Source organism: Eremothecium cymbalariae, chromosome 7, assembly GCF_000235365.1.
Source record: "Eremothecium cymbalariae DBVPG#7215 chromosome 7, complete sequence".
Lineage (NCBI taxonomy): Eukaryota > Fungi > Ascomycota > Saccharomycetes > Saccharomycetales > Saccharomycetaceae > Eremothecium > Eremothecium cymbalariae.
In genome coordinates, this window is record NC_016455.1 from 84,478 (window position 1) to 106,672 (window position 22,195).

The 22,195-nt window shown below is 40.3% G+C and overlaps 11 protein-coding genes and 1 non-coding gene across 12 annotated transcripts; 7 read left to right on the plus strand and 5 right to left on the minus strand.

Moving 5' to 3' along the window:
* Positions 1-349: 349 nt before the first annotated feature.
* Positions 350-2,017, plus strand: PGI1 (glucose-6-phosphate isomerase; the record flags this gene model as incomplete). Its single annotated transcript, XM_003647666.1, has 1 exon — positions 350-2,017. One exon carries the CDS (start codon positions 350-352, stop codon positions 2,015-2,017), a length of 1,668 nt encoding a protein of 555 aa, XP_003647714.1.
* Positions 2,018-2,381: 364 nt separating this feature from the next.
* On the plus strand, positions 2,382-3,626 carry MSI1 (Msi1p; the record flags this gene model as incomplete). Its single annotated transcript, XM_003647667.1, has 1 exon — positions 2,382-3,626. The coding sequence occupies one exon, from the start codon at positions 2,382-2,384 to the stop codon at positions 3,624-3,626; it is 1,245 nt and encodes a 414-aa protein (XP_003647715.1).
* A 440-nt stretch (positions 3,627-4,066) lies between these two features.
* ATP4 (F1F0 ATP synthase subunit 4) lies at positions 4,067-4,887 on the plus strand (the record flags this gene model as incomplete). Its single annotated transcript, XM_003647668.1, has 2 exons — positions 4,067-4,146; positions 4,248-4,887. 2 exons carry the CDS (start codon positions 4,067-4,069, stop codon positions 4,885-4,887), a joined length of 720 nt encoding a protein of 239 aa, XP_003647716.1.
* Positions 4,888-5,303: 416 nt separating this feature from the next.
* On the plus strand, positions 5,304-5,972 carry MED8 (RNA polymerase II mediator complex subunit MED8; the record flags this gene model as incomplete). Its single annotated transcript, XM_003647669.1, has 1 exon — positions 5,304-5,972. The coding sequence occupies one exon, from the start codon at positions 5,304-5,306 to the stop codon at positions 5,970-5,972; it is 669 nt and encodes a 222-aa protein (XP_003647717.1).
* Positions 5,973-6,154: 182 nt separating this feature from the next.
* On the minus strand, positions 6,155-7,261 carry RIM2 (Rim2p; the record flags this gene model as incomplete). The annotated part of the gene is made up of 1 exon (XM_003647670.1): positions 6,155-7,261. One exon carries the CDS (start codon positions 7,259-7,261, stop codon positions 6,155-6,157), a length of 1,107 nt encoding a protein of 368 aa, XP_003647718.1.
* Positions 7,262-7,829: 568 nt separating this feature from the next.
* Positions 7,830-8,655, minus strand: RPL21A (60S ribosomal protein eL21; the record flags this gene model as incomplete). The annotated part of the gene is made up of 2 exons (XM_003647671.1): positions 7,830-8,301; positions 8,645-8,655. The coding sequence occupies 2 exons, from the start codon at positions 8,653-8,655 to the stop codon at positions 7,830-7,832; spliced, it is 483 nt and encodes a 160-aa protein (XP_003647719.1).
* Positions 8,656-9,483: 828 nt separating this feature from the next.
* Positions 9,484-10,487, minus strand: Ecym_7047 (40S ribosomal protein uS4; the record flags this gene model as incomplete). The annotated part of the gene is made up of 2 exons (XM_003647672.1): positions 9,484-10,043; positions 10,481-10,487. 2 exons carry the CDS (start codon positions 10,485-10,487, stop codon positions 9,484-9,486), a joined length of 567 nt encoding a protein of 188 aa, XP_003647720.1.
* Positions 10,488-11,453: 966 nt separating this feature from the next.
* On the plus strand, positions 11,454-17,291 carry MOT1 (DNA-binding ATPase; the record flags this gene model as incomplete). Its single annotated transcript, XM_003647673.1, has 1 exon — positions 11,454-17,291. The coding sequence occupies one exon, from the start codon at positions 11,454-11,456 to the stop codon at positions 17,289-17,291; it is 5,838 nt and encodes a 1,945-aa protein (XP_003647721.1).
* Positions 17,292-17,669: 378 nt separating this feature from the next.
* On the plus strand, positions 17,670-18,155 carry NTC20 (Ntc20p; the record flags this gene model as incomplete). The annotated part of the gene is made up of 1 exon (XM_003647674.1): positions 17,670-18,155. The coding sequence occupies one exon, from the start codon at positions 17,670-17,672 to the stop codon at positions 18,153-18,155; it is 486 nt and encodes a 161-aa protein (XP_003647722.1).
* A 164-nt stretch (positions 18,156-18,319) lies between these two features.
* GDT1 (putative ribosome biosynthesis protein GDT1) lies at positions 18,320-19,162 on the minus strand (the record flags this gene model as incomplete). The annotated part of the gene is made up of 1 exon (XM_003647675.1): positions 18,320-19,162. The coding sequence occupies one exon, from the start codon at positions 19,160-19,162 to the stop codon at positions 18,320-18,322; it is 843 nt and encodes a 280-aa protein (XP_003647723.1).
* A 258-nt stretch (positions 19,163-19,420) lies between these two features.
* Positions 19,421-21,167, minus strand: PCH2 (Pch2p; the record flags this gene model as incomplete). The annotated part of the gene is made up of 2 exons (XM_003647676.1): positions 19,421-19,579; positions 19,695-21,167. 2 exons carry the CDS (start codon positions 21,165-21,167, stop codon positions 19,421-19,423), a joined length of 1,632 nt encoding a protein of 543 aa, XP_003647724.1.
* An 841-nt stretch (positions 21,168-22,008) lies between these two features.
* On the plus strand, positions 22,009-22,080 carry Ecym_7052. The gene has a single exon. It is a non-coding gene; the product is annotated as a tRNA-Glu (tRNA).
* The last annotated feature ends 115 nt before the right edge of the window (positions 22,081-22,195 follow it).

The following is a 22,195-nucleotide window of genomic DNA, read 5'->3' on the forward strand; positions in this document are numbered from 1 at the left end:
TTAAATTATGTCACGTGCTTATCACATGGTGTTACCCGGCGTTTGAACTTCCAGCTACCGTTAGCTTCCTGTTTCTAATAACAGCAGAACTTTCAGCCTCACGTTTTCGATAAATTCAGAGAAAGCCGTTCTTTAATTTGGAAAATGGAACCCGGACGCACTTAATTACACTCCTGATGATTGACATCACAACGATTACAAACATTTTCTGTTTGTTTGGGATTTCATATTTATTTGTAAGAGCCCCTTTTGCAAATAAGTAGAAGCTATAAGCTTTATTTGATCTAAATTGGCACTTAGAACGTCCTAAAGGGCAGTTGATAATTGAGCGAAATATATATATATTATAATGGTTTCTGAAAAGACTTTTTCCAGCTTTAAGTTGGCCAGTGAATTGCCTTCATGGGGTAAACTACAAAGTTTGTACAATGACAAGGGTAAGAGGTTGTCCGTGAAGGAGGAGTTTTCGTCTGACCCTGCACGGTTTGAGAAATTATCCAAGACTTTTGTTAACTATGATGGTTCTAAAATTTTGTTTGATTTCTCCAAGAACTTAGTTGACGATGAGATTTTGTCTGCATTGATTGCATTGGCTAAAGAGGCTAAAGTAACAGAGTTGAGAGACTCCATGTTTGCTGGGGAGCATATTAACTTTACCGAGGACCGTGCTGTGTACCATGTTGCGTTGAGAAACAGGGCCAACAAGGAGATGTTTGTGGATGGCACCAATGTTGCTCCAGGGGTCGATTCTGTTTTGCAGCATATGAAAGAATTCTCTGAACAAGTACGCTCCGGAGAATGGAAAGGTTTCACTGGTAAGGCAATCACTGACGTCGTTAACATTGGAATTGGTGGTTCTGACTTAGGTCCTGTTATGGTTACTGAGGCTTTAAAGCACTACGCGGGGCCCTTAAAGGTACACTTTGTTTCTAACATTGATGGTACTCACTTGGCTGAAGCTTTGAAGGTCGTTGATCCAGAGACTACCTTGTTTCTAATCGCTTCCAAGACTTTTACCACTGCGGAGACTATCACTAATGCCAATTCCGCAAAAAGCTGGTTTTTGTCCAAGACTGGTAACAATCCGGCTTATATTGCCAAACACTTTGCTGCGTTGTCTACGAACGAAGCTGAAGTTGCTAAATTTGGCATTGACACTAAGAATATGTTTGGATTTGAAGGCTGGGTCGGTGGTCGTTACTCAGTTTGGTCTGCCATTGGTTTGTCAGTAGCCTTGTATATTGGATTTGATAACTTTGACGCATTCTTGAAGGGTGCGGAAGCTGTAGACAAACATTTCACTGAGACGCCACTAGAGGATAACATCCCATTGTTGGGAGGGTTGCTATCTGTGTGGTACAACAATTTCCACAATGCTCAAACCCATCTAGTCGCTCCATTTGACCAATATCTCCATAGATTTCCAGCCTACTTGCAGCAGTTATCCATGGAATCCAATGGTAAAACTGCAACCAGAGGAAACGTATTTGCTGATTACTCTACAGGCTCTATCTTGTTTGGTGAACCAGCTACGAATGCTCAACATTCGTTTTTCCAATTAGTTCACCAGGGAACTAAACTAATTCCTGCTGACTTTATTCTAGCTGCGCAATCCCATAATCCAATTGAAGGTAAGTTACACCAAAAAATGTTGGCTTCTAACTTCTTTGCTCAAGCGGAAGCTTTGATGGTTGGAAAAAACGAGGGTGAAGTCAAGGCTGAAGGTACTACCGGTGGTTTGATTCCACATAAGATATTCTCGGGCAATAGACCAACAACCTCGATTTTAGCCCAAAAAATAACACCAGCGGCGTTGGGTGCCTTAATTGCTTATTATGAATATGTCACCTTCACTGAGGGTGCTATCTGGAATATCAATTCCTTTGACCAATGGGGGGTTGAATTGGGTAAGGTCTTGGCAAAGGTCATTGGCAAGGAGTTGGATACAGCTGAAACAGTTTCCAGCCATGATTCTTCAACCAACGGCCTAATCAGTCAGTTCAAACAATGGATGTAGTCGAGAACCTTCACGAGAACGTTTTCTAATACTTCCTACCTTTTATGTGATTTATGTTTTCCAATCACTTTTTCGTATGTTTTCGTATTAATATGCACTTGAGTATAAGTATATAATGAAAATAGCAGTGTACAGCGCTCGAAAATAAACACCCTCTCTACAGTGGTTTATGTTACTGATTTACGCTACTATTCTTATGTGTTTTACGAGTACAATTTAGAAAGTTCTACTAACTCAGAAATCCGTTTTGAAATAACTTGGAAATAGCGCGTTAGTCTCACAAGAATCTCTGTTGTACATAACGAATCACCAATACAGACCACACGTTCAAATCAAAGAATTCTCATCTAGCTGGGTCACTATAATGTCTACAGATTTGCTTATTGAAACAGCTCCCTCCTTTTCAAGCTCTATCCCTGAGCCCCTTCAACAGCGATACACCAACTGGAAAAAGAATACCAGGCTATTATATGAATATTTAAACACTAATTCGACCAAGTGGCCATCTTTGACTTGTCAGTTTATGCCTGATATGGACATAGCTTCAGATAAACACAGAATATTACTCTCTTCTTTTACTTCTGCTCAACTACCTGAGGATGAAGCAATCTATATTAGTGAAATATCTACAATGAAACACATCGCTTGGAGCTCATTGAATAATTTCCACATGGAGGAAATGGAATTTAAAGTTGATAATCAAGTTAAACTATCGAAGAACCTAACAGAAACAATTAAAATACAATTTCCAGAAGGTGATTGTAATAGAGCACGCTACATGCCTCAAAACCCTGATGTAATTGCTAGCGCCTCATCCCTTGGATCCGTATACATATTTGACAGGACAAAACATGGATCAAATAGACCCAAAATACTTGGTAACACTTTCAAGTATGACATGGAACTTAAAGAAGTAGAATCTGGTTGCAATTACGAAGCATCATCACTGGCTTGGAATTACCAACGGAGTGGCATATTGGCGGCGTCTTACAGTGACGGTGACGTTAAGATCTGGGATATCACGAAGTATAACAAAGCTCAACCGCAATTGACAGTTCCAGATCTGAGATGGCAAGTAGATAAAGAAGGCGCAAATGAAGTATCTTGGATGGTTCATCATAGTTCTATCCTGGCCGTTTGTGGAGAGGGTAATGGTTTAACCATCCTGGACACTAGAACACCTACAACATTCAGTACAAAGAGACACAGTTGTCACACTGGTGGAATAAATGCGGTACAATTCAACTACGATAATGATTTTCTTCTGTGTTCTGCGGATTCCGAAGGTACCCTAAACATTTGTGATATAAGGCAATTAGAACATCCCGTCAAAACTTGGTCCCATTTGGATGCAGTTTCTACCATACAATGGAATCCAAAATTCCCAACCGTCATAGCCTCGGCAGGCCAAAATGATGGCCTAGTCAAGATATGGGATTTAGCCCAGGAGGATGATCCTTTAGTTTTTATACATGGCGGTCATATGCTCGGCGTCAATGACATCGCTTGGAACCATCATGACCCCTGGGTAATGTGCAGTGTGTCCAATGATAATTCAGTACACATATGGAAACCAGCAGCAAACATTGTTAATGGTAACAACTCTTGAATAGAGAGTCTAAGGTTAGTTCGCTCCAGTTATAGACCCTCTAGTAAGTATTCGCATTGCAGTAGTAATACATAATATTATCAAATGGTCACATGACCTATAACCAATCAGTTTCTTGGATTCATAACCCACACACCACATTCAGCTTAGCTGTTGTTTCTCGTTGCGATAAAATTTTCGAAAGATATATACCCTAGATAAAGGTAGTAAGCGAACAGAAGTCATTCTCTATAGCAAACGATAACTCCCTCTAGGAATCCAAGGATAATCACAGAGATGTCTTTCCGTGCTTTGACTGTTAGGGCGTCTGCCAAACCCATGTTAGCCCTCGGAATGCGTCATGCTCCGTATGTTTTGGACTTTTATTTTCGATCTTGATTGAATTGGTTGGAGGCTATTTTTAAAGATCCCTTTTACATTTGTTACGAATTATGAAGGAAATGTTATTTACCCATTTCCATGTTCTAGTGCGATGGTTCTGTTCTAAACAAGTTAACAATGGCATTAATCTTTTGTTTTTGTCTCTAGGTGTATTGGGTGGTCAGATCAGGCTCTAATAAATTTACTCCAAGCGTTAATGAAGCGTCAAAATAGTTCATATTACTAACATATTCTGATTAGAATTGGTGCTCGTCTTCTTTCAACACCTGCCCCAGAAGATCCAAAAGTGAAGGCATCTGCAATCCTTAATGCTTTGCCTGGTAATTCTGCTTTATCCAAGACTGGTATCCTGGCTACCTCTGCGGCTGCGGCTTTGTATGCCATATCTAACGAGTTGTATGTTATAGATGCTGAAACAATCTTAGTGGGTACATTCGCTGGTGTGTGTGTCTTGATTGCCAAGTTGCTAGCTCCTTTGTACAAAGATTTCGCTGATAACAGAATCAAGCATGTTTCTAATATCCTAAATTCCTCTAGAACAAAACACGTTGATGCTGTTAAGTCTAGGATTGACTCTGTGTCGGAATTAAAAAATGTTACTACTACTACCAAAGTCTTGTTTGATGTTTCTAAAGAAACCCTTGAATTGGAAGCAAAAGCCTTTGAGTTAAAGCAACAAGTTGAATTGGCTGCGGAGGCTAAATCAGTTTTGGATTCATGGGTGAGATACGAGGCTTCTGTTCGTCAAATGCAACAGCAGCAACTGACTGAATCTGTCATTGCTAAGGTTAAAACTGAATTGGTCAATCCAAAGTTCCAGGAGAGGGTTTTGCAACAATCCGTTGCTGATGTTGAAAAATTATTGGCCAATTTGAAATGATGAACTTGGTGGTCTAAAAGCCAAAGTTTTGACCTTTGCGTTATTATCAAATAAGAGAAGCTGCGGTGATTTATTGCAACTTCATGTGACATCTGTATTCTTAGTGGGCCCTTTATGATTAGATATTCAGAAATTACTTGCCTTTTTTAAAAAACAATCAAATAACCAACTCAATGAAATATGTAGGGAACACATCACCATTTATATGTATATTTATATATGTATAACGCCTTATATATTTATATCGATTGACATTTTTACGACTACACGTTTAATGGCAGGTTACGTTTTGGAATGCTTTAATGCTTTCAACTCTTGCTCCAGATTTCTTATCGGAGGTAGGTACACAATGTTTGTATAATGAAAAACATTTATGAACTACTGCAGAATAAAGATCAGATAATAAAAGCACAGTAATGTCACAACCAGCAGCTTTAACTGATCCCTTGGGTAGTGTACCAAAATATGATTTTTCTAATGTACCGGTTCAAGCATTTGATGCCGTCAGAATGAAACTAGCCCAACTTACTCATTCCTTGTCTAAGATTAGAGATGACTTGTCTAAAGCAGACTTGCCCCAATGGTATTCCTTGCAGTCGCAACTTACTGTCACATTAACCCAACTTTCTTCTCTCAATTCAACACTACAGCATTTTGAAGAATTACTGGATTCCACCGTTCCATACCCGCTTCCTCATTTTCCGACCACTGCACATGAAGGACTATTAACTACCTTGATGAGGAAGAAACAAATACCTGAAGTTGAAGCTTGGATAAAGGATGCCATTGATCATAGTGGAATAGATATAAATAATGAGAATCAAGAGGACTTAGAGAAGTTTATACAGAAGGATAAAGCTATCACAAATTGGGCATTGGATTTCATAAATCACGAGCATAGCAATTATTCATTCCAAGGCCTATACACCGCAGAGGATCTTTCAAATGGTGCAGGAGATTCCAAGATCCCGCTTTATAGGTCTACAACATTTAAGACTAAAAATGTGTCGCCGTTTTCGATCGATAGCGTGCTGAAGTATATCTACCAAGGTAGTACTAATGAATCTTCCTCCGTAAGTGAGTAAGTGAGTGAGTGATAATCTCAATAATTACATGTGTTTTCCATCATAGATAGGGATATATATATCCACATAATACATTCAAATATATTGAGGCTACTTACTGATATGGATGTTTGACTATTAACAAGAAATTTTACTTACATGGGTCCTATGAGAAACTATATCGTCACTACCAAATTATGGTATTAAGATAGTAACTTTATTACAAGTTCCCAGGTTCCAAACATGATGATACTATTTGGAACTGTTCTTAACAAATGAGGGGTTAATCCACCGTACATGGATCTGAACCCTTCTTCTTTGAAGATAATTCTAAATGATTGTAGTAGGCCCGTATATTTGAGTTTCCCATTTTCAACTGGAGCCTGTCTCAATCTCGTCCTGATAACCTCATGTGGGTAGGTAATAATACTTGCAAAAAGTTTAGCAGCACCAGCACCACCAGATCTTTGGCACCATTCCTTTATTTTCAAGTAAGTACTCTTGTTCTCTTCGCTAATGTCACCAAATTCTTCTATGGATCTTTGCTTTACAATACGTTTCATCTGCTCGTAAAGTACCCATTGCAATATACTTTCCACGGATCCAAGATATGATGCGCTTAAGCCTTTATACAATCCCAGAATACCTTCATTCCTCACGACATTCTTTATACAATCCCATGAATTTTTATATTTCCTTGCAGTACTCTTTTCAGCTTTATCAAGTTGTAACCTGGTTTTGACTAACCAGATAGGATTAGTAGCTGTAGATGTAGCCCATCCAGCAGTAGCACCAGCTAGAAAATGAATTGAAGGAGATTCTTCGCCGTTATTAAACAGCCTGGAACATATATCTTTTGTGGTGCCATAAGTAAAGAAATTTATGCTTCTCGCAGGGATAACACCAATAAGATTTGGCCCTAATCCCTTAAACAGACTCCTAAATCCCTCTTGACTATATAAATTATGGATTATTCCGAAAGTTTCTTTAAAATGAATCAATCCTCTGGAGACTATATTTATTGGAGTCGTTATTGGAGCAGCATTACTCCTATATGCCGTTTGAAACATACTACTCTGTAAACGGGTCTTAACAACATCAAATGGGCATGTTACAACAGCACCCATAACGCCACCGATACCTCCTGCAACGAAATGGACCCAAGGTGGTGTTTGGCTATAATTTTTGATCTTATCTTGTAATAATATTGGTGATGCATCTTTTAGGTTTGATGACTTTTCATCACTTGCCAGGTATGGCATTGATTCAATAGCCTCCTTTTCTAGCTTCTCAAAACTTTTCCTGCCCATTTTGAAGAACGAAAATGTTAATAAATAAAGGCTTTCTTTGTACTAGCAAAGCTTATTACTTGGTTTCCAGAATATCGCAATACAGCTACGGTCACGTATATATTCTGCGCTGGGTGTGTTTAAAACAAACTAGCAAATAGCAAAGTAACAAAAGATAAGAGCACCTTATATTTCAGTAATAATCCACACACTAGATATGAAACAGCCTATATTGGGGTTGGATGAATGTCTCCTATGGCTATAAACCTTCATTTTATTAGAAGTTATCGCATGTTTATGAGGCGATGAGATGGAAAGTTTTAAAATTTTCACAGGAGACCGTTTAGGATTGCCTACAGTTTAACAGTATTATCAGATACCGAATTGGCAGCTTGTATATAATATGGACGCCTGCTCCTTTGAAAGGACGGCAACCAACGGTGTATTGAAGTGTTTCTAAATAAATTAAAAAGTGGAAGCTTTATGGGGTACGTGCACAATTAGTATATGTTAGACACTATATGTAATATTTTCACATTATACGGAATTCCATTAACAAAAAACTTTTAAAGACTCAAAGTTGAGTAGCTTAAATGAAGGTTTCGTATGGAACTGGAGACAAGGTCTGTGGAATGTTACCTTCGGTGGAGACGACACGAGATTCTCTTGGTTTAGCTGGTTGTCTTTTTAATTGAACAGCAACACCGTTAGCCTTAGCTTCAGCCTTCTTAGCAGCATTGGTCTTGACTCTTTCCAAGAACTCTTGTCTACATTTGGAGTGCTTAATGTGCTCAACTCTCAAGTTCAATCTCTTTTCAATGTATCTGTTACCAACCATCTTGTTAACGATCACACCAACGGAGGACTTGGTAACGTTATAGATAACACCGGTCTTACCTTGGTAGAACTTGTGTGGCATACCCTTGTGGATGGCACCGTTAGCCTTGATGTCAACGATGTCACCAACCTTGTACACCTTCAAGTAGGTGGACAATGGGATAGTTCCGGACTTTCTAAAGTCCCTTTGGAACATGTAACGAGTACGAGATCTATAACCGTGACTGTAAATTTTTTGTTAGTAAACCACGCTACTTTTTCACCAATATGTATGTTCCTGCCTGAAAGGTTGTCTGTCCGTCCATCTCATATGTTACCTGATTGCAACGTACCACGAAATCCATTATCATTTATCTGTGTTGTGTTGTTGTATCGACGGTAAATCTTCACAAAATTTACAAATATTGAATATATTGAATACTCAAGATTTGTGCCCATGTAAGTTATCCTTCCTCATCAAAAACACCTCTCAATATCCATCTAGAAAGAAAACCTCAACTAACGTAGACAACCTCATTCTCACAAGAACTATCCATATAGCTGCTAAAAATCCAACAACTCACATACGATTTACCCATCTTTGTTTAATGACCTTATTGCTTGTCGTCTTTGCTGAGTTACAGTGACCACAGAGCAGTTGTAGCTACGCTGCTCTAAAACTTTTCATAAACCTCTTGCGGCGTAGCTCGTGTATCCCAGCAAAGGCGGGCGGTGAAGCTGGGGAACACAGCTCTGCGAAGGTGGGTTGGGATGGTTGGCGACCTGGCGGTGCGCGGTGAGCATGCAACTAGCGGCCTCTGCCGAGCAGAGCTGTGGGATGGGACCAAGCCTCGACTAGGCGCTGCCGGGAGAGTCCTGAGAGGGACGCGAGGGGGGCCCGCCCCAGTAACTCACCTGGTGCTAGACAGGAGGTTACAACCAGCACACCGCGCGTTGGTGTTTTCCGAGTCGCGACATTCAATACACAAGCCAGTAGTATCAGTTAGAGAAATTATAGATGTATGGGTGTGAGCAGTCACACAGATCTGGATATTTCCAGCGTTGGTGGTAGCTTAACCGTATGTATGCTACGCATATATATAGATGTATAAGCTGATAACTCCCAGGGCAACGGCAACATAAAGGCGCTGTAGGATGGACCATCGCCGTACATTTTGTTGAGTGATGGTCTATGTTTTCTATGGGGGTTAAAGATATGTGTTGTCAAATAATACATAATGTACAAGTTTATGTAGTCATCGTAAATAGGGCAGAGATGGATAACAAGAACATAAGAATCGTTCCTATTTCTCACTCTAGGGTTCTATTCGGAGACATCAAAAAAATTAAAAATGGATGAACTTTAAAAACCAATATAAAATCGCTATAATAAAAGGCTCATTCTATCGGTCGCTGCGGTACACCGTTTATTCTTCGTCCTCAGCATCTCCAGAAGCAGCAGCAGCTCTCTTTCTGGCAACTCTGCCTGGTCTGCCACCGCCGAATGGAGAAGTGACAGCAAAGTCAATGTGCTTTTCGGAGTCCAATCTGACCATGAAAGATGGGATGTTGACAATTTGCTTACCAACAGTAATGTGTCTTTGGGTGATCAAAACTCTGGCGTGGTGGACAGACTTGGCCAAACCCAACTTGTAGACTTGGGTTTGCAATCTTCTTTCCAAAAAGTCCTCAACCTTCAAAGCCAAGACATAATCCAGCTTCTTCTTGTCTTCAGACAAGACACCGATTCTCACCAATCTTCTGATCAAGGCGTTACCCTCGAACAATCTCTTTGGGTCCTTCTCGTCTCTAGTCAACAAGTCTCTAGCGGCTCTTCTGATCTTGGACAACTGGAAAGAGATTCTGTAGATTTCTCTCTTGTTCTTCAAACCATACTCACCAGCCAACTTCAATTCGGCATCCAAACGAGCAGATTCGTAAGGTCTCTTTGGAGTAGAGTAAGTCTTTGAGTAAGTTCTTGGAGCTCCTGTATATAATGGTTAGTCACGTGTGCTTAAAAGCAGGGGAAAAGCGGCGTGACAAATCGACAACTACGAAGTTCTACGGGTCCTGTGATGACTGTGATGAGATGCTGCTTCTCTGGGGGGCCCGAAGGCCTCCCCAGACGGCCCTGCCGGCAGGTGGCCTGGCGGCGGCCGCTACCAACATCGGCAGCAGTCGCTTTGCTCACGCTGGAGTGTCGGGTGTCCAGCGCAAAACAAAAATTGAGCCTCCCCATGTGAATGAGAGAGCTCAGAGAAGCGAATAATATCCTCATCGCATCAAGGACCCGAACCTCGAAGGGGTGCTGCAGCACCAGAGAGTACGCAGAACACCCCCGGCGCATCGCGGGCCCAGTTGGGGCCCGCGATGCGCCTCTATAGTATACGATCTGCCACACCTAGGCAACGTGTATATACGTACTTGGCATTGCGATCTAAGTTTCCTTGGCTTGGTGGTTTGGTTGTAGTTCTAGTAACTGTGTGAAAAGAAGTTTGCCAAATAAAGATACGTGAAATAGTTTTTGGAAAACAGATTGGAAAATTTAAATATATCGTATGCCTGGCCTGTGTGTGCGTGCCGTCCCGTCGGACCGGCCTGGCGGGAGGGAGAAATCCCGCGGCGGGGGCGGCCACGGCCGCCCCCGCCGCCGCAGCTGCGCAGGCAGCGCAGCTTCTGCCGCTGGCTACCGCGCTGGGCCGACCAACGCGCAAATGTACAGATGTTCAGAGCAAACAGTCATATTCCACGCATGGCGCCGCAAAAACGTCAACAACAGGAGCGGTGACTGGGCGTAAAAACCTAGCAACCCGCGTCCCGCGTCCTCCCTCCCCCGTCGCCGTTGCCCGCCCTCCCACCTCCAGCCAAAGGGGAGGCAATAACACTACAAGACGGCGCCATTGCGCCGTCTTGGGACACACGCCCAGAAAGAAAAGAGATCAGGTAAATCGGGGGCAAGTACCAATCTCTTTGGTTTCATATAAAAAGAGAGAAAAGGGGAGAGATGAAGAAGCCGATTGTTCGACGCGCAGGTGGGAAGAAGCGGAGCTTGAATAAGCAAAAACTGAAAGTGTGTGTGGGTTTCTTCGGGCCTCCAGCGGTTAACAAAACTCTTTAAAAACATTGAAGACCATCATTACGACGTGGAGAGAGAACTATTAAGGTTGCGTGTTTTTTTTAAATATAATAAGGGGAAACGAAAGGTTCTAAAAAGCACGAGCAGCAGCAATAAGGAGAACACAGAGAGAGAAACTCAATATATACATAGCGCATAGTTTGAAACCAAAAACAAACACAATCGCGCATAATACACGAAAAAGCAAACCGGCATTACGCAGCTTAGCAAGACATACAGAAGGGAAAAAACCAATAAGACTCCGGATAAAAAACATAGCAAATGACATCACAAGTCTCGCGCTTGGATAGGCAAGTGATCTTGCTGGAAACAGGGTCTACCCAGGTGGTGAGAAATGTAGCCGCTGACCAATTAGGAGACTTAGCGAAACAACATCCCGAAGAGATATTGTCTTTGTTGTCTCGGGTGTACCCCTATTTGATGAGCCGAAAATGGGAAACACGAGTGACAGCGGCTAGAGCAGTAGGGGGCATCGTTTCGCAGGCAAAAATCTGGGATCCGAATCAGAACGACGGGGATCGGGACGGGGTAGCTTCTGCGAAGATTAAGTTGGAGAACGAGATGACAATGAAATTGGAGGCGCTCGATAGCAACAATGACTGGAAACGTATGCAGGACAATAGTAATCTATATAGGCTTGCACATTGGCAATTAAGGGAGATCTTCAAATCGGGTAAGACTTTGTTGGCGGCAAATTGTGATGAATATCAGTCGGAGAATCCGGAGAGCAAAAAACAGCAGGTAGTTGTTGACTATCGGCGGCAGCAGGAGCAGCAGCAGCAGGAGGAGGAGAGGGAGATGTGGAATGAGATCAAGCGGGACGGGTCGGAGCCTCCGTTATCGCCGGGTGAGTCCAAGAAGAGTGCGAGGATGCTTGCGATGGAGAAGCGGAAGCGGAAGATACAGGCGAAAACAAGTTCACGGAAGCCCCTAGATCTATCGCAGAGCTCAGTGGCGAGGACTTTAATGACGCAAGAACACGGGGGCAGTTATGGTGTGGGTAGTAATAACAATTGGATGCAACGGCAGCTGCATAATGATAACGATATTAATAATAATAATAATAATAATATTAATAATATTAATAATAATAATAATAATCATGATAATCATGATAATACTAGTAGTACTAGTGACGACGATGATGAACACAATAGCGATGACCACAACAATGACAATGACAATGGCAGGTGTAGGGGTAATGGCGGGCGCAGCATGTACGGAAGTGCTTCGGGGTCTCCTGCGGCGCCTGCGGCGGCGGTTCAGCTGAACAATCCCAAGTTAGAAATCACCGAACAAACAGACAGTAATAAGGTTATGATAGAATCAGTGATAACGCCTCTTTTGGAGAAGCAGCAATGTGTGAATGGTTTGGTATGGGAGTTTCAAGGGATTTTTGAGTTGTTGTTAGAGAATTTGATGAGCGAGTCGTGGGAGATCAGACACGGTGTGACGCTGGGGATTAGGGAGCTTGTCAAGAAGCATGCCAAGGGAGTTGGGAGGATACGAGGGAAGAGCCGGAAGGAGAACGATATTCGGAATTTTGAAGCGTTGGAAGATTTGGCCACTAGGCTGTTGACTGTTTTTGCGCTTGATAGGTTTGGGGATTTTGTTAATGATACAGTGGTGGCGCCGGTTCGGGAGTCTGCTGCGCAGGCATTGTCTGCATTGTTGATACATCTGGATGATGATCTGTGTGTCAAGATTTTTAGCGCGTTGGAGCAGCTTGTCTTGCAGGACACGGAGCATATCGGGTCTCCTAGTAAGATATGGGAAGCCACGCACGGTGGGTTGTTAGGGATCAGGTACTTTGTTTCGATAAAGACGGATTTTCTGTTTGCGAACAACCTGCTTGATAATGTTGTGAATATAGTGTTGTATGGGTTGAATGAACGGGATGACGATGTGCAGAGTGTGGCTGCGGCGATTTTGACGCCGATTACTTCTGAATTCATTAAGCTGGAGTCTTCGACTGTTGATTTGGTTGTTTCTGCTATATGGAATTCGTTATCGCATTTGGAGGATGATTTGTCGTCGAGTGTTGCGTCCGTTATGGATTTGTTGGCTAAACTTTGCCAGCATCAGGAGGTGTTGGATGTTTTACACCGCAAGGCTTCTGCTCATCCCTTAGAATGGTCGTTCAGGTCCTTGGTCCCGAAGTTGTATCCCTTTTTGCGCAACTCCATCACCAATGTTAGACGGTCGGTGTTGAACCTACTGCAAGCCTTTTTGTCGATTCATGATGAAGCAACGAAACACTGGATTCATGCAAAGATCTTTAGGCTTGTATACCAAAATATTTTACTCGAGCAATATGATGATATCTTGGAGTTGTCGTTTAACGTTTATTGTAAGATGCTTTCTGAATATAAATCGAAGAATTCAGAAAAGACTTTGGATCAGATCTTTAGCAAACATCTAGCCCCCATACTTCATTTATTGATAACGCCGATTGGTGAGCAAGGCAAAAATTATAATATGGAAACGCAGTATATTTTAAAGCCATCTCAACATTATCAAGTTACCTCTACTAGGAAGAGATCCAGTGCAGCTGCTATGAATAACAAGTCTGATATTCCTGCTCCGACCCATATTGAGCAAGTTATCGATGCACCAATGATTGCAGGTGATGTGACTTTGTTAGGGTCAGATGTTATTTATAAGACTAGAGTTCTTGGTGCAAAGGCATTGGGTTACACTTTAGCTGCCTTTCAAGAATCTACAGTTAAATCTTTCTTCGAAACAGCCCTCTTGAGTTGTTTGGATCTTCCATATGCGACCCCAAGGATGTTGGTAGCGATCATTGTTGCAGAATACTGTTCTCATTGGATGGAATTACATCCTGAATCATCTAAGCCTCCAGACTTTGTTTCGAAATACTTTAGTTCAATATTTGTGGAGTACTTGTCAGATCCCTCTCAGCTGCCTGTTTTCAGGGAATTGGTGCCAAGTTTGAAGGCCCTGAGGACTCAATGTCAAAATTTAATGACAACTTTTATTGAAGTTGGTATGTTGTCTCCTCAGACTCTTCCACAGCTTGCAATTATTGTAAAAGGTGAACCAGAAGCCGGGCCTCAGGCATTCTATATCGAGACGGCAGAAAAGGTGCATGATGAATACTATGAAAAATTGTACCAGTCTTTGTCTAATTCTTCCAAGGTATTGACCAAAAAACCTTTGGAGGATGCTCGTTATCGTGTACAAAAGGCAATTGAAGCTGCCAAAGATGCTAGCAAATCTAGAAGTTCAAATGTTTTAGCAAGCTATGCTTCTGCAACATTGTTATTCGATGGATTACCAAAGAAGCTAAATCCCTTTATTCGTTCATTAATGGATAGTATTAAGGAAGAACAATGTGAGGTCCTTCAAAGAAGATCAGGTGATTCCGTGATATTTCTGATTACAGAACTTGTCAAAAATGGAAAGACGAACGTTGCCAACAAAGTTGTTAAAAACTTATGTGGATTTTTATGTGTCGATACAACAGAAGTACCAGAGTTTGCTCCGAATGCTCATTATACAGATTCTATCTTAACATTGATTAAGGAGACAACCATATTATCAGTTCAAGATGATGTCGCTATACGCAAGATGACTGAAGAAGCTCAAGTAAAGCGAAGAGGTGCTATCTATACGCTAAGCCAACTCTTGATTAAACTCGGTTCTACGGCATTAGAAAAAGTCCCACAGTTGCAACATTCTATCTTTGATCCTTTAGATGATTTAAAAACTGTTAGTCAAGTTAATGAAGACTCAGATTATCCTAAAATTCAAGAATCTGTCGATGCATTAGGAATTTTAAGAGCATTATTTATCTTTTTGGATCCAGAAATCCAAAATAAATGTGTTTTTAAACGCCTTCCAAATATCCTAAAATTTTTGACCTCCCAATACTCCGTCATACGTTACTCCGTTGCAAGGACTTTAGCTGATTTGGCCAGTGTTAACCCAGTCCAAGTTATTCCTTTCATCATCAAGGAAGTGTTACCATTGATGAATAACGCTGGTTCCCTGGTTGATCGCCAAAGTGCCACCGAATTAATATATCATTTGTGTCAATCTATGGGTAGCAACATACTCCCATATATTGTATTCTTGGTTGTACCTTTATTAGGTCGAATGAGTGATTCAAACCAAGATGTGAGGAGCCTTGCAACTACTACATTTGCCTCTATCATTAAATTAATACCATTGGAAGCTGGTATCGCTGACCCCGAGGGATTGCCTCAGGAGTTGTTGGAAGGTCGTGAAAAAGAACGTGATTTCATCCAACAGATGGTCGATCCTTCAAAGGCCAAACAATTTAAGTTACCTGTGGTTATCAAAGCTACTTTGAGAAAATATCAGCAAGATGGTATCAACTGGTTAGCATTTTTGAATAATTATCACTTACATGGTATCCTATGTGATGACATGGGCTTAGGTAAAACATTACAAACTATTTGCATAATAGCAAGTGACCAATATTTAAGACGAGAGGATTACAAATTAACTAATTCTGTTGAAACACGCCCACTCCCATCACTAATAGTCTGTCCACCCTCTTTAACGGGGCATTGGGAACAAGAATTCCAACAGTACGCTCCATTTTTGACCGTTTTAGTTTATGCTGGTGGGCCTTCTGCAAGACATCCACTACGTAATAATTTAGGTGGTGCAGATGTTGTTGTGACTTCATATGATGTCGCCAGAAATGATATTGGTATTATTACCAAATATGATTATAATTACTGTGTTTTGGATGAGGGACATATAATTAAGAACGCGCAATCAAAATTGGCCAAGGCTGTGAAGTTAATCAGTGCAAACCATAGATTAATTCTAACTGGTACCCCAATTCAAAACAACGTTGTCGAACTTTGGTCCTTGTTTGACTTTTTAATGCCAGGGTTTTTGGGCTCTGAAAAGGTCTTTCAAGAAAGGTTTGCAAAACCAATAGCAGCTTCTAGAAATAGCAAGACTTCGTCTAAAGAGCAAGAAGCCGGAGCTTTGGCATTAGAAGCACTACATAAACAAGTTTTGCCGTTCATGCTAAGAAGATTAAAGGAGGATGTCTTATCCGATTTACCTCCAAAGATTATTCAAGATTACTACTGTGAACTAAGTGATTTACAAAGACAATTGTATAAGGATTTTGCAAAAAAACAAAAGAACATTGTCGAAAATGATATTGAAAATACTATGGAGTTGGAAAACAAACAACACATATTCCAAGCACTACAATACATGAGGAAGTTATGTAATCATCCATCATTGGTCTTGAATACAGATCATCCGCAATACAACCAGGTTCAAGACTATTTAAAACAAACTGGAATGAGCTTGCATGATATAAGTCATGCTCCTAAACTGGGTGCATTAAGGAATTTGTTGTTAGAATGTGGAATTGGTATTCAAGATTCTGAGAGGAATGCCAATGTAGTTCCTTCCACCGAATCCGTTATATCTCAACACCGTGCTTTAATATTCTGCCAATTAAAGGAAATGCTTGACATGGTAGAAAATGACTTATTCAAAAAGTATATGCCCACCGTTACCTACATGCGTTTGGATGGCAGTGTTGAATCCCGTGACAGGCAGAAAGTAGTCCGTAAATTTAATGAAGACCCCTCAATTGATTGTCTGCTATTAACAACCAAGGTTGGTGGTCTCGGTTTGAATTTAACAGGAGCTGATACCGTTATCTTCATTGAACATGATTGGAACCCCATGAATGACTTACAAGCAATGGACCGTGCACATAGACTGGGTCAAAGGAAAGTAGTTAACGTCTACCGGATTATTACGAAAGGATCTTTAGAAGAAAAAATCATGGGCTTACAGAAATTTAAAATGAACATTGCCTCAACTGTTGTAAATCAACAAAACACTGGTTTAGCATCTATGGATACCCACCAATTGCTAGATTTGTTCGATACTGATAACGCTCCTGTTCAAAACAAAGATGAAAAAGCTGGTACTGGTACTGGTGATGTGGCAAATGAAACTGGATTGACAGGAAAGGCAAGAGAAGCAGTTGATGAATTGAAGGAGTTATGGGATTCTTCACAATACGAAGAAGAGTACAATTTGGACAATTTTATCAAAACTTTACGTTGATTTTGCATACTCCTCCCCCACTACGTTTATTTTTATTTTTTTACTTTTTATTTGTTATAATATTATTGTTATCGTTGTAATTGAACTTTTGCATTGCACGCTATCACTGTTGTTAGTGAATTGTGTCCATATTCCTATAATTGTAACATTTATAATACTCTGCATTTCATATAATATACCGGTTTGGAATCTTGCCCAGTTTAGTATCATAAGGTTGACCATATAAATGTTTGGGTGTATATGATATCCTTTAATTCGAAGTATTTTGTTCGTCAAGACCTTGTCAAAGCCCCAAGCATATATATATATTACATACATATACTAGACAACTGACAAGTCTTTCATATGATAACGTTATAGGAAGCATAGTCTACCAGTATGGCAACCTTGGAATCACAAATTTCTGAGAGAAAGAAACGACTTGAACTTCTTAAAAGTAAGAATCTAGCTGTGAATTTAACAACTAATCAGCAGGGTACGAATGATGGGGAACAGCTAATTGGGAATGACAATGGTTCTACGCCTGTCGTGAGAAGTAGAAACTTTGATTTGGAAACCAAAATGCCAATATCTGAACCACGTTCTTACCATGAGCTTGGTGAAACTGTGGAAACTTTAGCTTCAAAGGTAGAACAAGAAATGCTAGTGGATCTTCGTAAGAGGGCTAAAGAATTAATGACTGACTCAAATCGTCCGGTAGATTCTTATGGGCAATCGGTCCTTAAGACTTCAACCAAGAAATCAACGCATGACTTGAAACTAAAACTTGCACCATCCCTTGAAGAGCTTGAGAAGCGTACAGATGAGGCCATAAACAGGATTTTGCGAAAGCGGTTTTTTATTGATAATCAGAAGGACAACTAATTTAAATAAAACTGTACGTTTATATGGGATAGAATGCTAACACTGGCTTATAGTGCAATATATTGGCTATAAATATAAATCTTCAACAATGAAGAAAAGGACAAAACAACAATATGAGATCGGTGAGTAACTATAATTACTATAATATCTTTTATCAAGGAATTTCAATTCTGGTTATGGAATGCTTCATATGTATACAGAATCCCAAATACAAGAAATGAGAAGGCACCTCCTAATGTAACGGTTCTCATGCTAATCTTTTTGGCCAGTAATTTACCTCCAAGTACCGCAAGCGCTGTACATAATATATGGCCAACAGTGGCCCCAGATATAACCGCCCAGTAGTTACTTCCAGAAGCCATTGCAATGGTTGAAATTTGAGAGCGATCACCAAATTCACCCAAAAACACCATTATAAATATTTGAACCCACGTTGGTGAGAATAAAGATGATACAAAATCCGTAATTTTTATTAATATTTCATTTAGAATTCTATTTTGAACAAATCTTCTTTTCTCTTTGATAGTGTTAGCAGCTTCGACACAATGCATATCACTATTAAAATCCTGAATGGCGATTTCCTCTTCAACTTCCGCCAATTCACCTTCGACACCGGCATCTTTGGGTATCTCTAACCCTTCCAAAGTTAGCTTGTAGCCAAATACAAAGAAGAGTATGCCAGCTGCAAATTGCATATAGCGCTGAGGTACCAGCGACGTAAAGGTATGGCCAACCATGCCCGCTAAAATTGTCATAATACCTAATGAGGCACTAGCAGCTGAGAAAACTAAGAACCTTGGATGGCGCATAGCCATCAAAGCAGCGATTAAGAACGTTTTATCGCCTACTTCTGATATTCCAATCATTGAAATAGCCATCGTAAAATCAGTCAGAAGATCATCTGATGGTGGTATGTTGTCCGCGCTGGAAGACGAAGCAACGGAGGCCGCACGTGCAATGCATAAAAGGCAGGCTAGCGGTGCCAGGGCTTTAAATTTTAATTTCATTCTTTGGTTTATTAATTTTAGGATCTTCAAAAACCACGGAATCTTTCAGCGGATGTTATGTCTTACTGTTTTATGGTTCTATACATATATTTATATATGTATATCATGATATATATCGTGATAACAGCAGGCTTGTTCTGGACAAAATTGTAGCGTCTTCAAAAAAAAAAACTGAACGTGTTAGTAAAAGACGTCAATTATAGCAACCTTAAATGTAATAACCAGGCGGAAAAGATATTGTTCAACGCTTTATAGTGTCTATAAGTTCCTAATACTTGTCATTTCATGGTTTGAATGGGTTGAGCTAGATGCTAATGCTACTAGAAATGCGGTCAGGTCCACAGGTAATTGAGTAAAATGTTCGGAAATGGCCTTCAGGGGAAGTTTTCTTAAGGTTCTGCCACTTAGTTCCTGTTGCTGGTGATAATGGTTAATCATTTGTTAGTAATAAATGCACTGGTGGTTTTTTCTAAGCTTAGGCGTACAAAAAGCAGGTAAAGCGGGGCACTGCATGTAATTGCTTAACACATACTGAACAACGCGTAACGATTTTTTCCAGAACTCCTTGAATTAACGGTTCCTCTATGGATAACTTGTTGCTAGTTTTGATGATGCCAGCATCGATCAATTGTTTAATTGAAGATTCTATGATGGATTTGCATCCCTGCGTGGATGGTTTTGGTATGTGAAATATGCCGTCAGCACGGTCAATAAACGCAGGGTCCATGGAATCGAGTAAATTTGAAGTTGCTAAAGTGATGAAATTTCTATATTTCTTCAAGTTATCTAATTGTGTCAACAGGGTGTTTACCACTCTAATAGCATCTGTGGTTTCATTCTTGTTTATGAGACTAGCCCTCGAAAATGCAATAGTTTCCACTTCATCTATAAGCAAACAAACAAATTGGTTATTTGTGGTATTCTGTTTTAGTAGTTCTTGCAAATCTTTGAATAAAGTGTCTACATTTTTTGAAGATTCCCCAAACCATCTGGAAAATACTTTAGAGCACGAAAGTTCTATAAGAATTACTGGCGGGACGCATTTTCCTTCTAAAGAAAGTCCACTGTTTTGCCTGATAGCCAGCTTTTGGCATAACGCTTTGCATATTGTTGTCTTACCGGTTCCGGGAGGGCCATGGATTAATAGCAGCCGATTGCTGTCAGCTATGGTATTGACAGGATCCGAAGAGGTATATTGTGACACGTTCAATGCAATTGTCGCATAACTGAAAAGTTTTTCTTTAATATCATCATCAAAATAGAGGGACTCCCATACGTTTTCTAGCTCCAAAGACGGCATTAGATGGATCTGTATCTGGTTAAGGGTTTCTTCAGAAAACGGTAACCAGGAAGGTGTTCGGTCCACTGAGACGTATGTTTTCTCAGCATAGTCGGAAGGATCCCTTAAATCAATTTTATCGAACTCTTCACTGATCTGCGAGTTCAGTAAAACGTCGGTATTGTGAGGTATCTGGTAGAAGTGGATTCTAAATTCTTTCTCCATCTGGACAGGCTTGTTGCGGCGATTGCAGCTTTCGTACTGATTTGATGGCCAACTTAAAACATCATTAATAACCCTTAACAGTTCATTGGGATCCGTACTCAAATCCTCATTCCAAGTAGTTTCCTCTATGTATATCCTTTCTATACAGAGAGAAGTAAGTAAATTGCCTTGATAGTCAACAATTTGACTATTATTTTTTGAAAAGTCATGCAAAACCACCTTAATCAAACTCTTGATAAAACTTTCCTGTGCCTTGGTTGGTTTAGAAGCGAGCGTTACCGAACCTTGCCCCTCCATTAAAAAATCCTTGGAACTATACGCCCTGTTCAGAAGTTGAGCCTTGTTCAACTTATCTAATTTTACTTGAATCGTTTTGGTTAATATCTCTTTAAAGACGCGAATAGTCTCCTCCTGGCAGTTTAAATCTACTTCTTGTAACATTGGTAAAACCAAGTATAGCATCTCATGGTTTAAACAACAGTCCACAATATACTTGCTCATAATCCACTGAATACTTCCCTTCTGGTCGTAGCTTGTCTTCCTCTTGTTTTCTTTGTAATTAGTGTGTGTCGTTAGTTTTATGATAATTTTTAGCCGCCCAAAGAAGTTTGAAGATTTTTTATAATGGGATATAATAATAAGACAAGGATTGAAAATACACTAGTAGTCAGTAGGTTACAACGATCTACTATGTGTTCTAGTGGTATAATATATCATAAGGACAGAGATATAGTATGATTACTCAATAATCTTTATTATATTGAACTGTTTTGCTGTTCTAAAAGATTGCTCATCCAGGGTGAAACGATAGTCACAACAACATTTAGATTTTGAATGTTAAATTGATATTACAAAATTTTAAAAACAAAATACATTCAAGAGATCAATACTAGTGAAGAAAGAAGAAAGGGTCTAAACCCCATACAGTTAATAGATTTACGTATCTTTAAAATTAGTTATTAATGTGCGTATTAATATTGTATAATAAAAGAAAACTGCGGAGCACGATTAGCTTAAGTCACGTGATACCTTGAGGTTCTAGTCACGTGCTGGACGTGCTTTGTTGACCATTCCTGCTTATATAGTCGCTAATCTTGGACAGACAACCGAGATACAAGGCGTACGTTGATCAGGGTGCTGGTTAGCACATAATTAACCTGCTACTCTTGACTGATATCACAATACTAGACAGCCCCCTCATCTTCGTCTGATGGATCTGATCCCCTGCTTCTTTGCTTGGTTATCGCTGTTTACTAGCTTCTCTTTTGATTTTACGACAACACATGACACTAAACATGCAATTATAGTTAAATTAAACTCAGGTTTTCGCTGTTATTAAGTATCCGATATAGTGTAACGGCTATCACACCACGCTTTCACCGTGGAGACCCGGGTTCGACTCCCGGTATCGGAGTACTGTTTTTTTGGAATTTTCATGGTTCACATTTTAACTGACATCGCCATCGCCTATTTTTCCTTGACGATTAAACCTACAATGCAGTTTAAACGTACCATGGTTCAAAATTGAT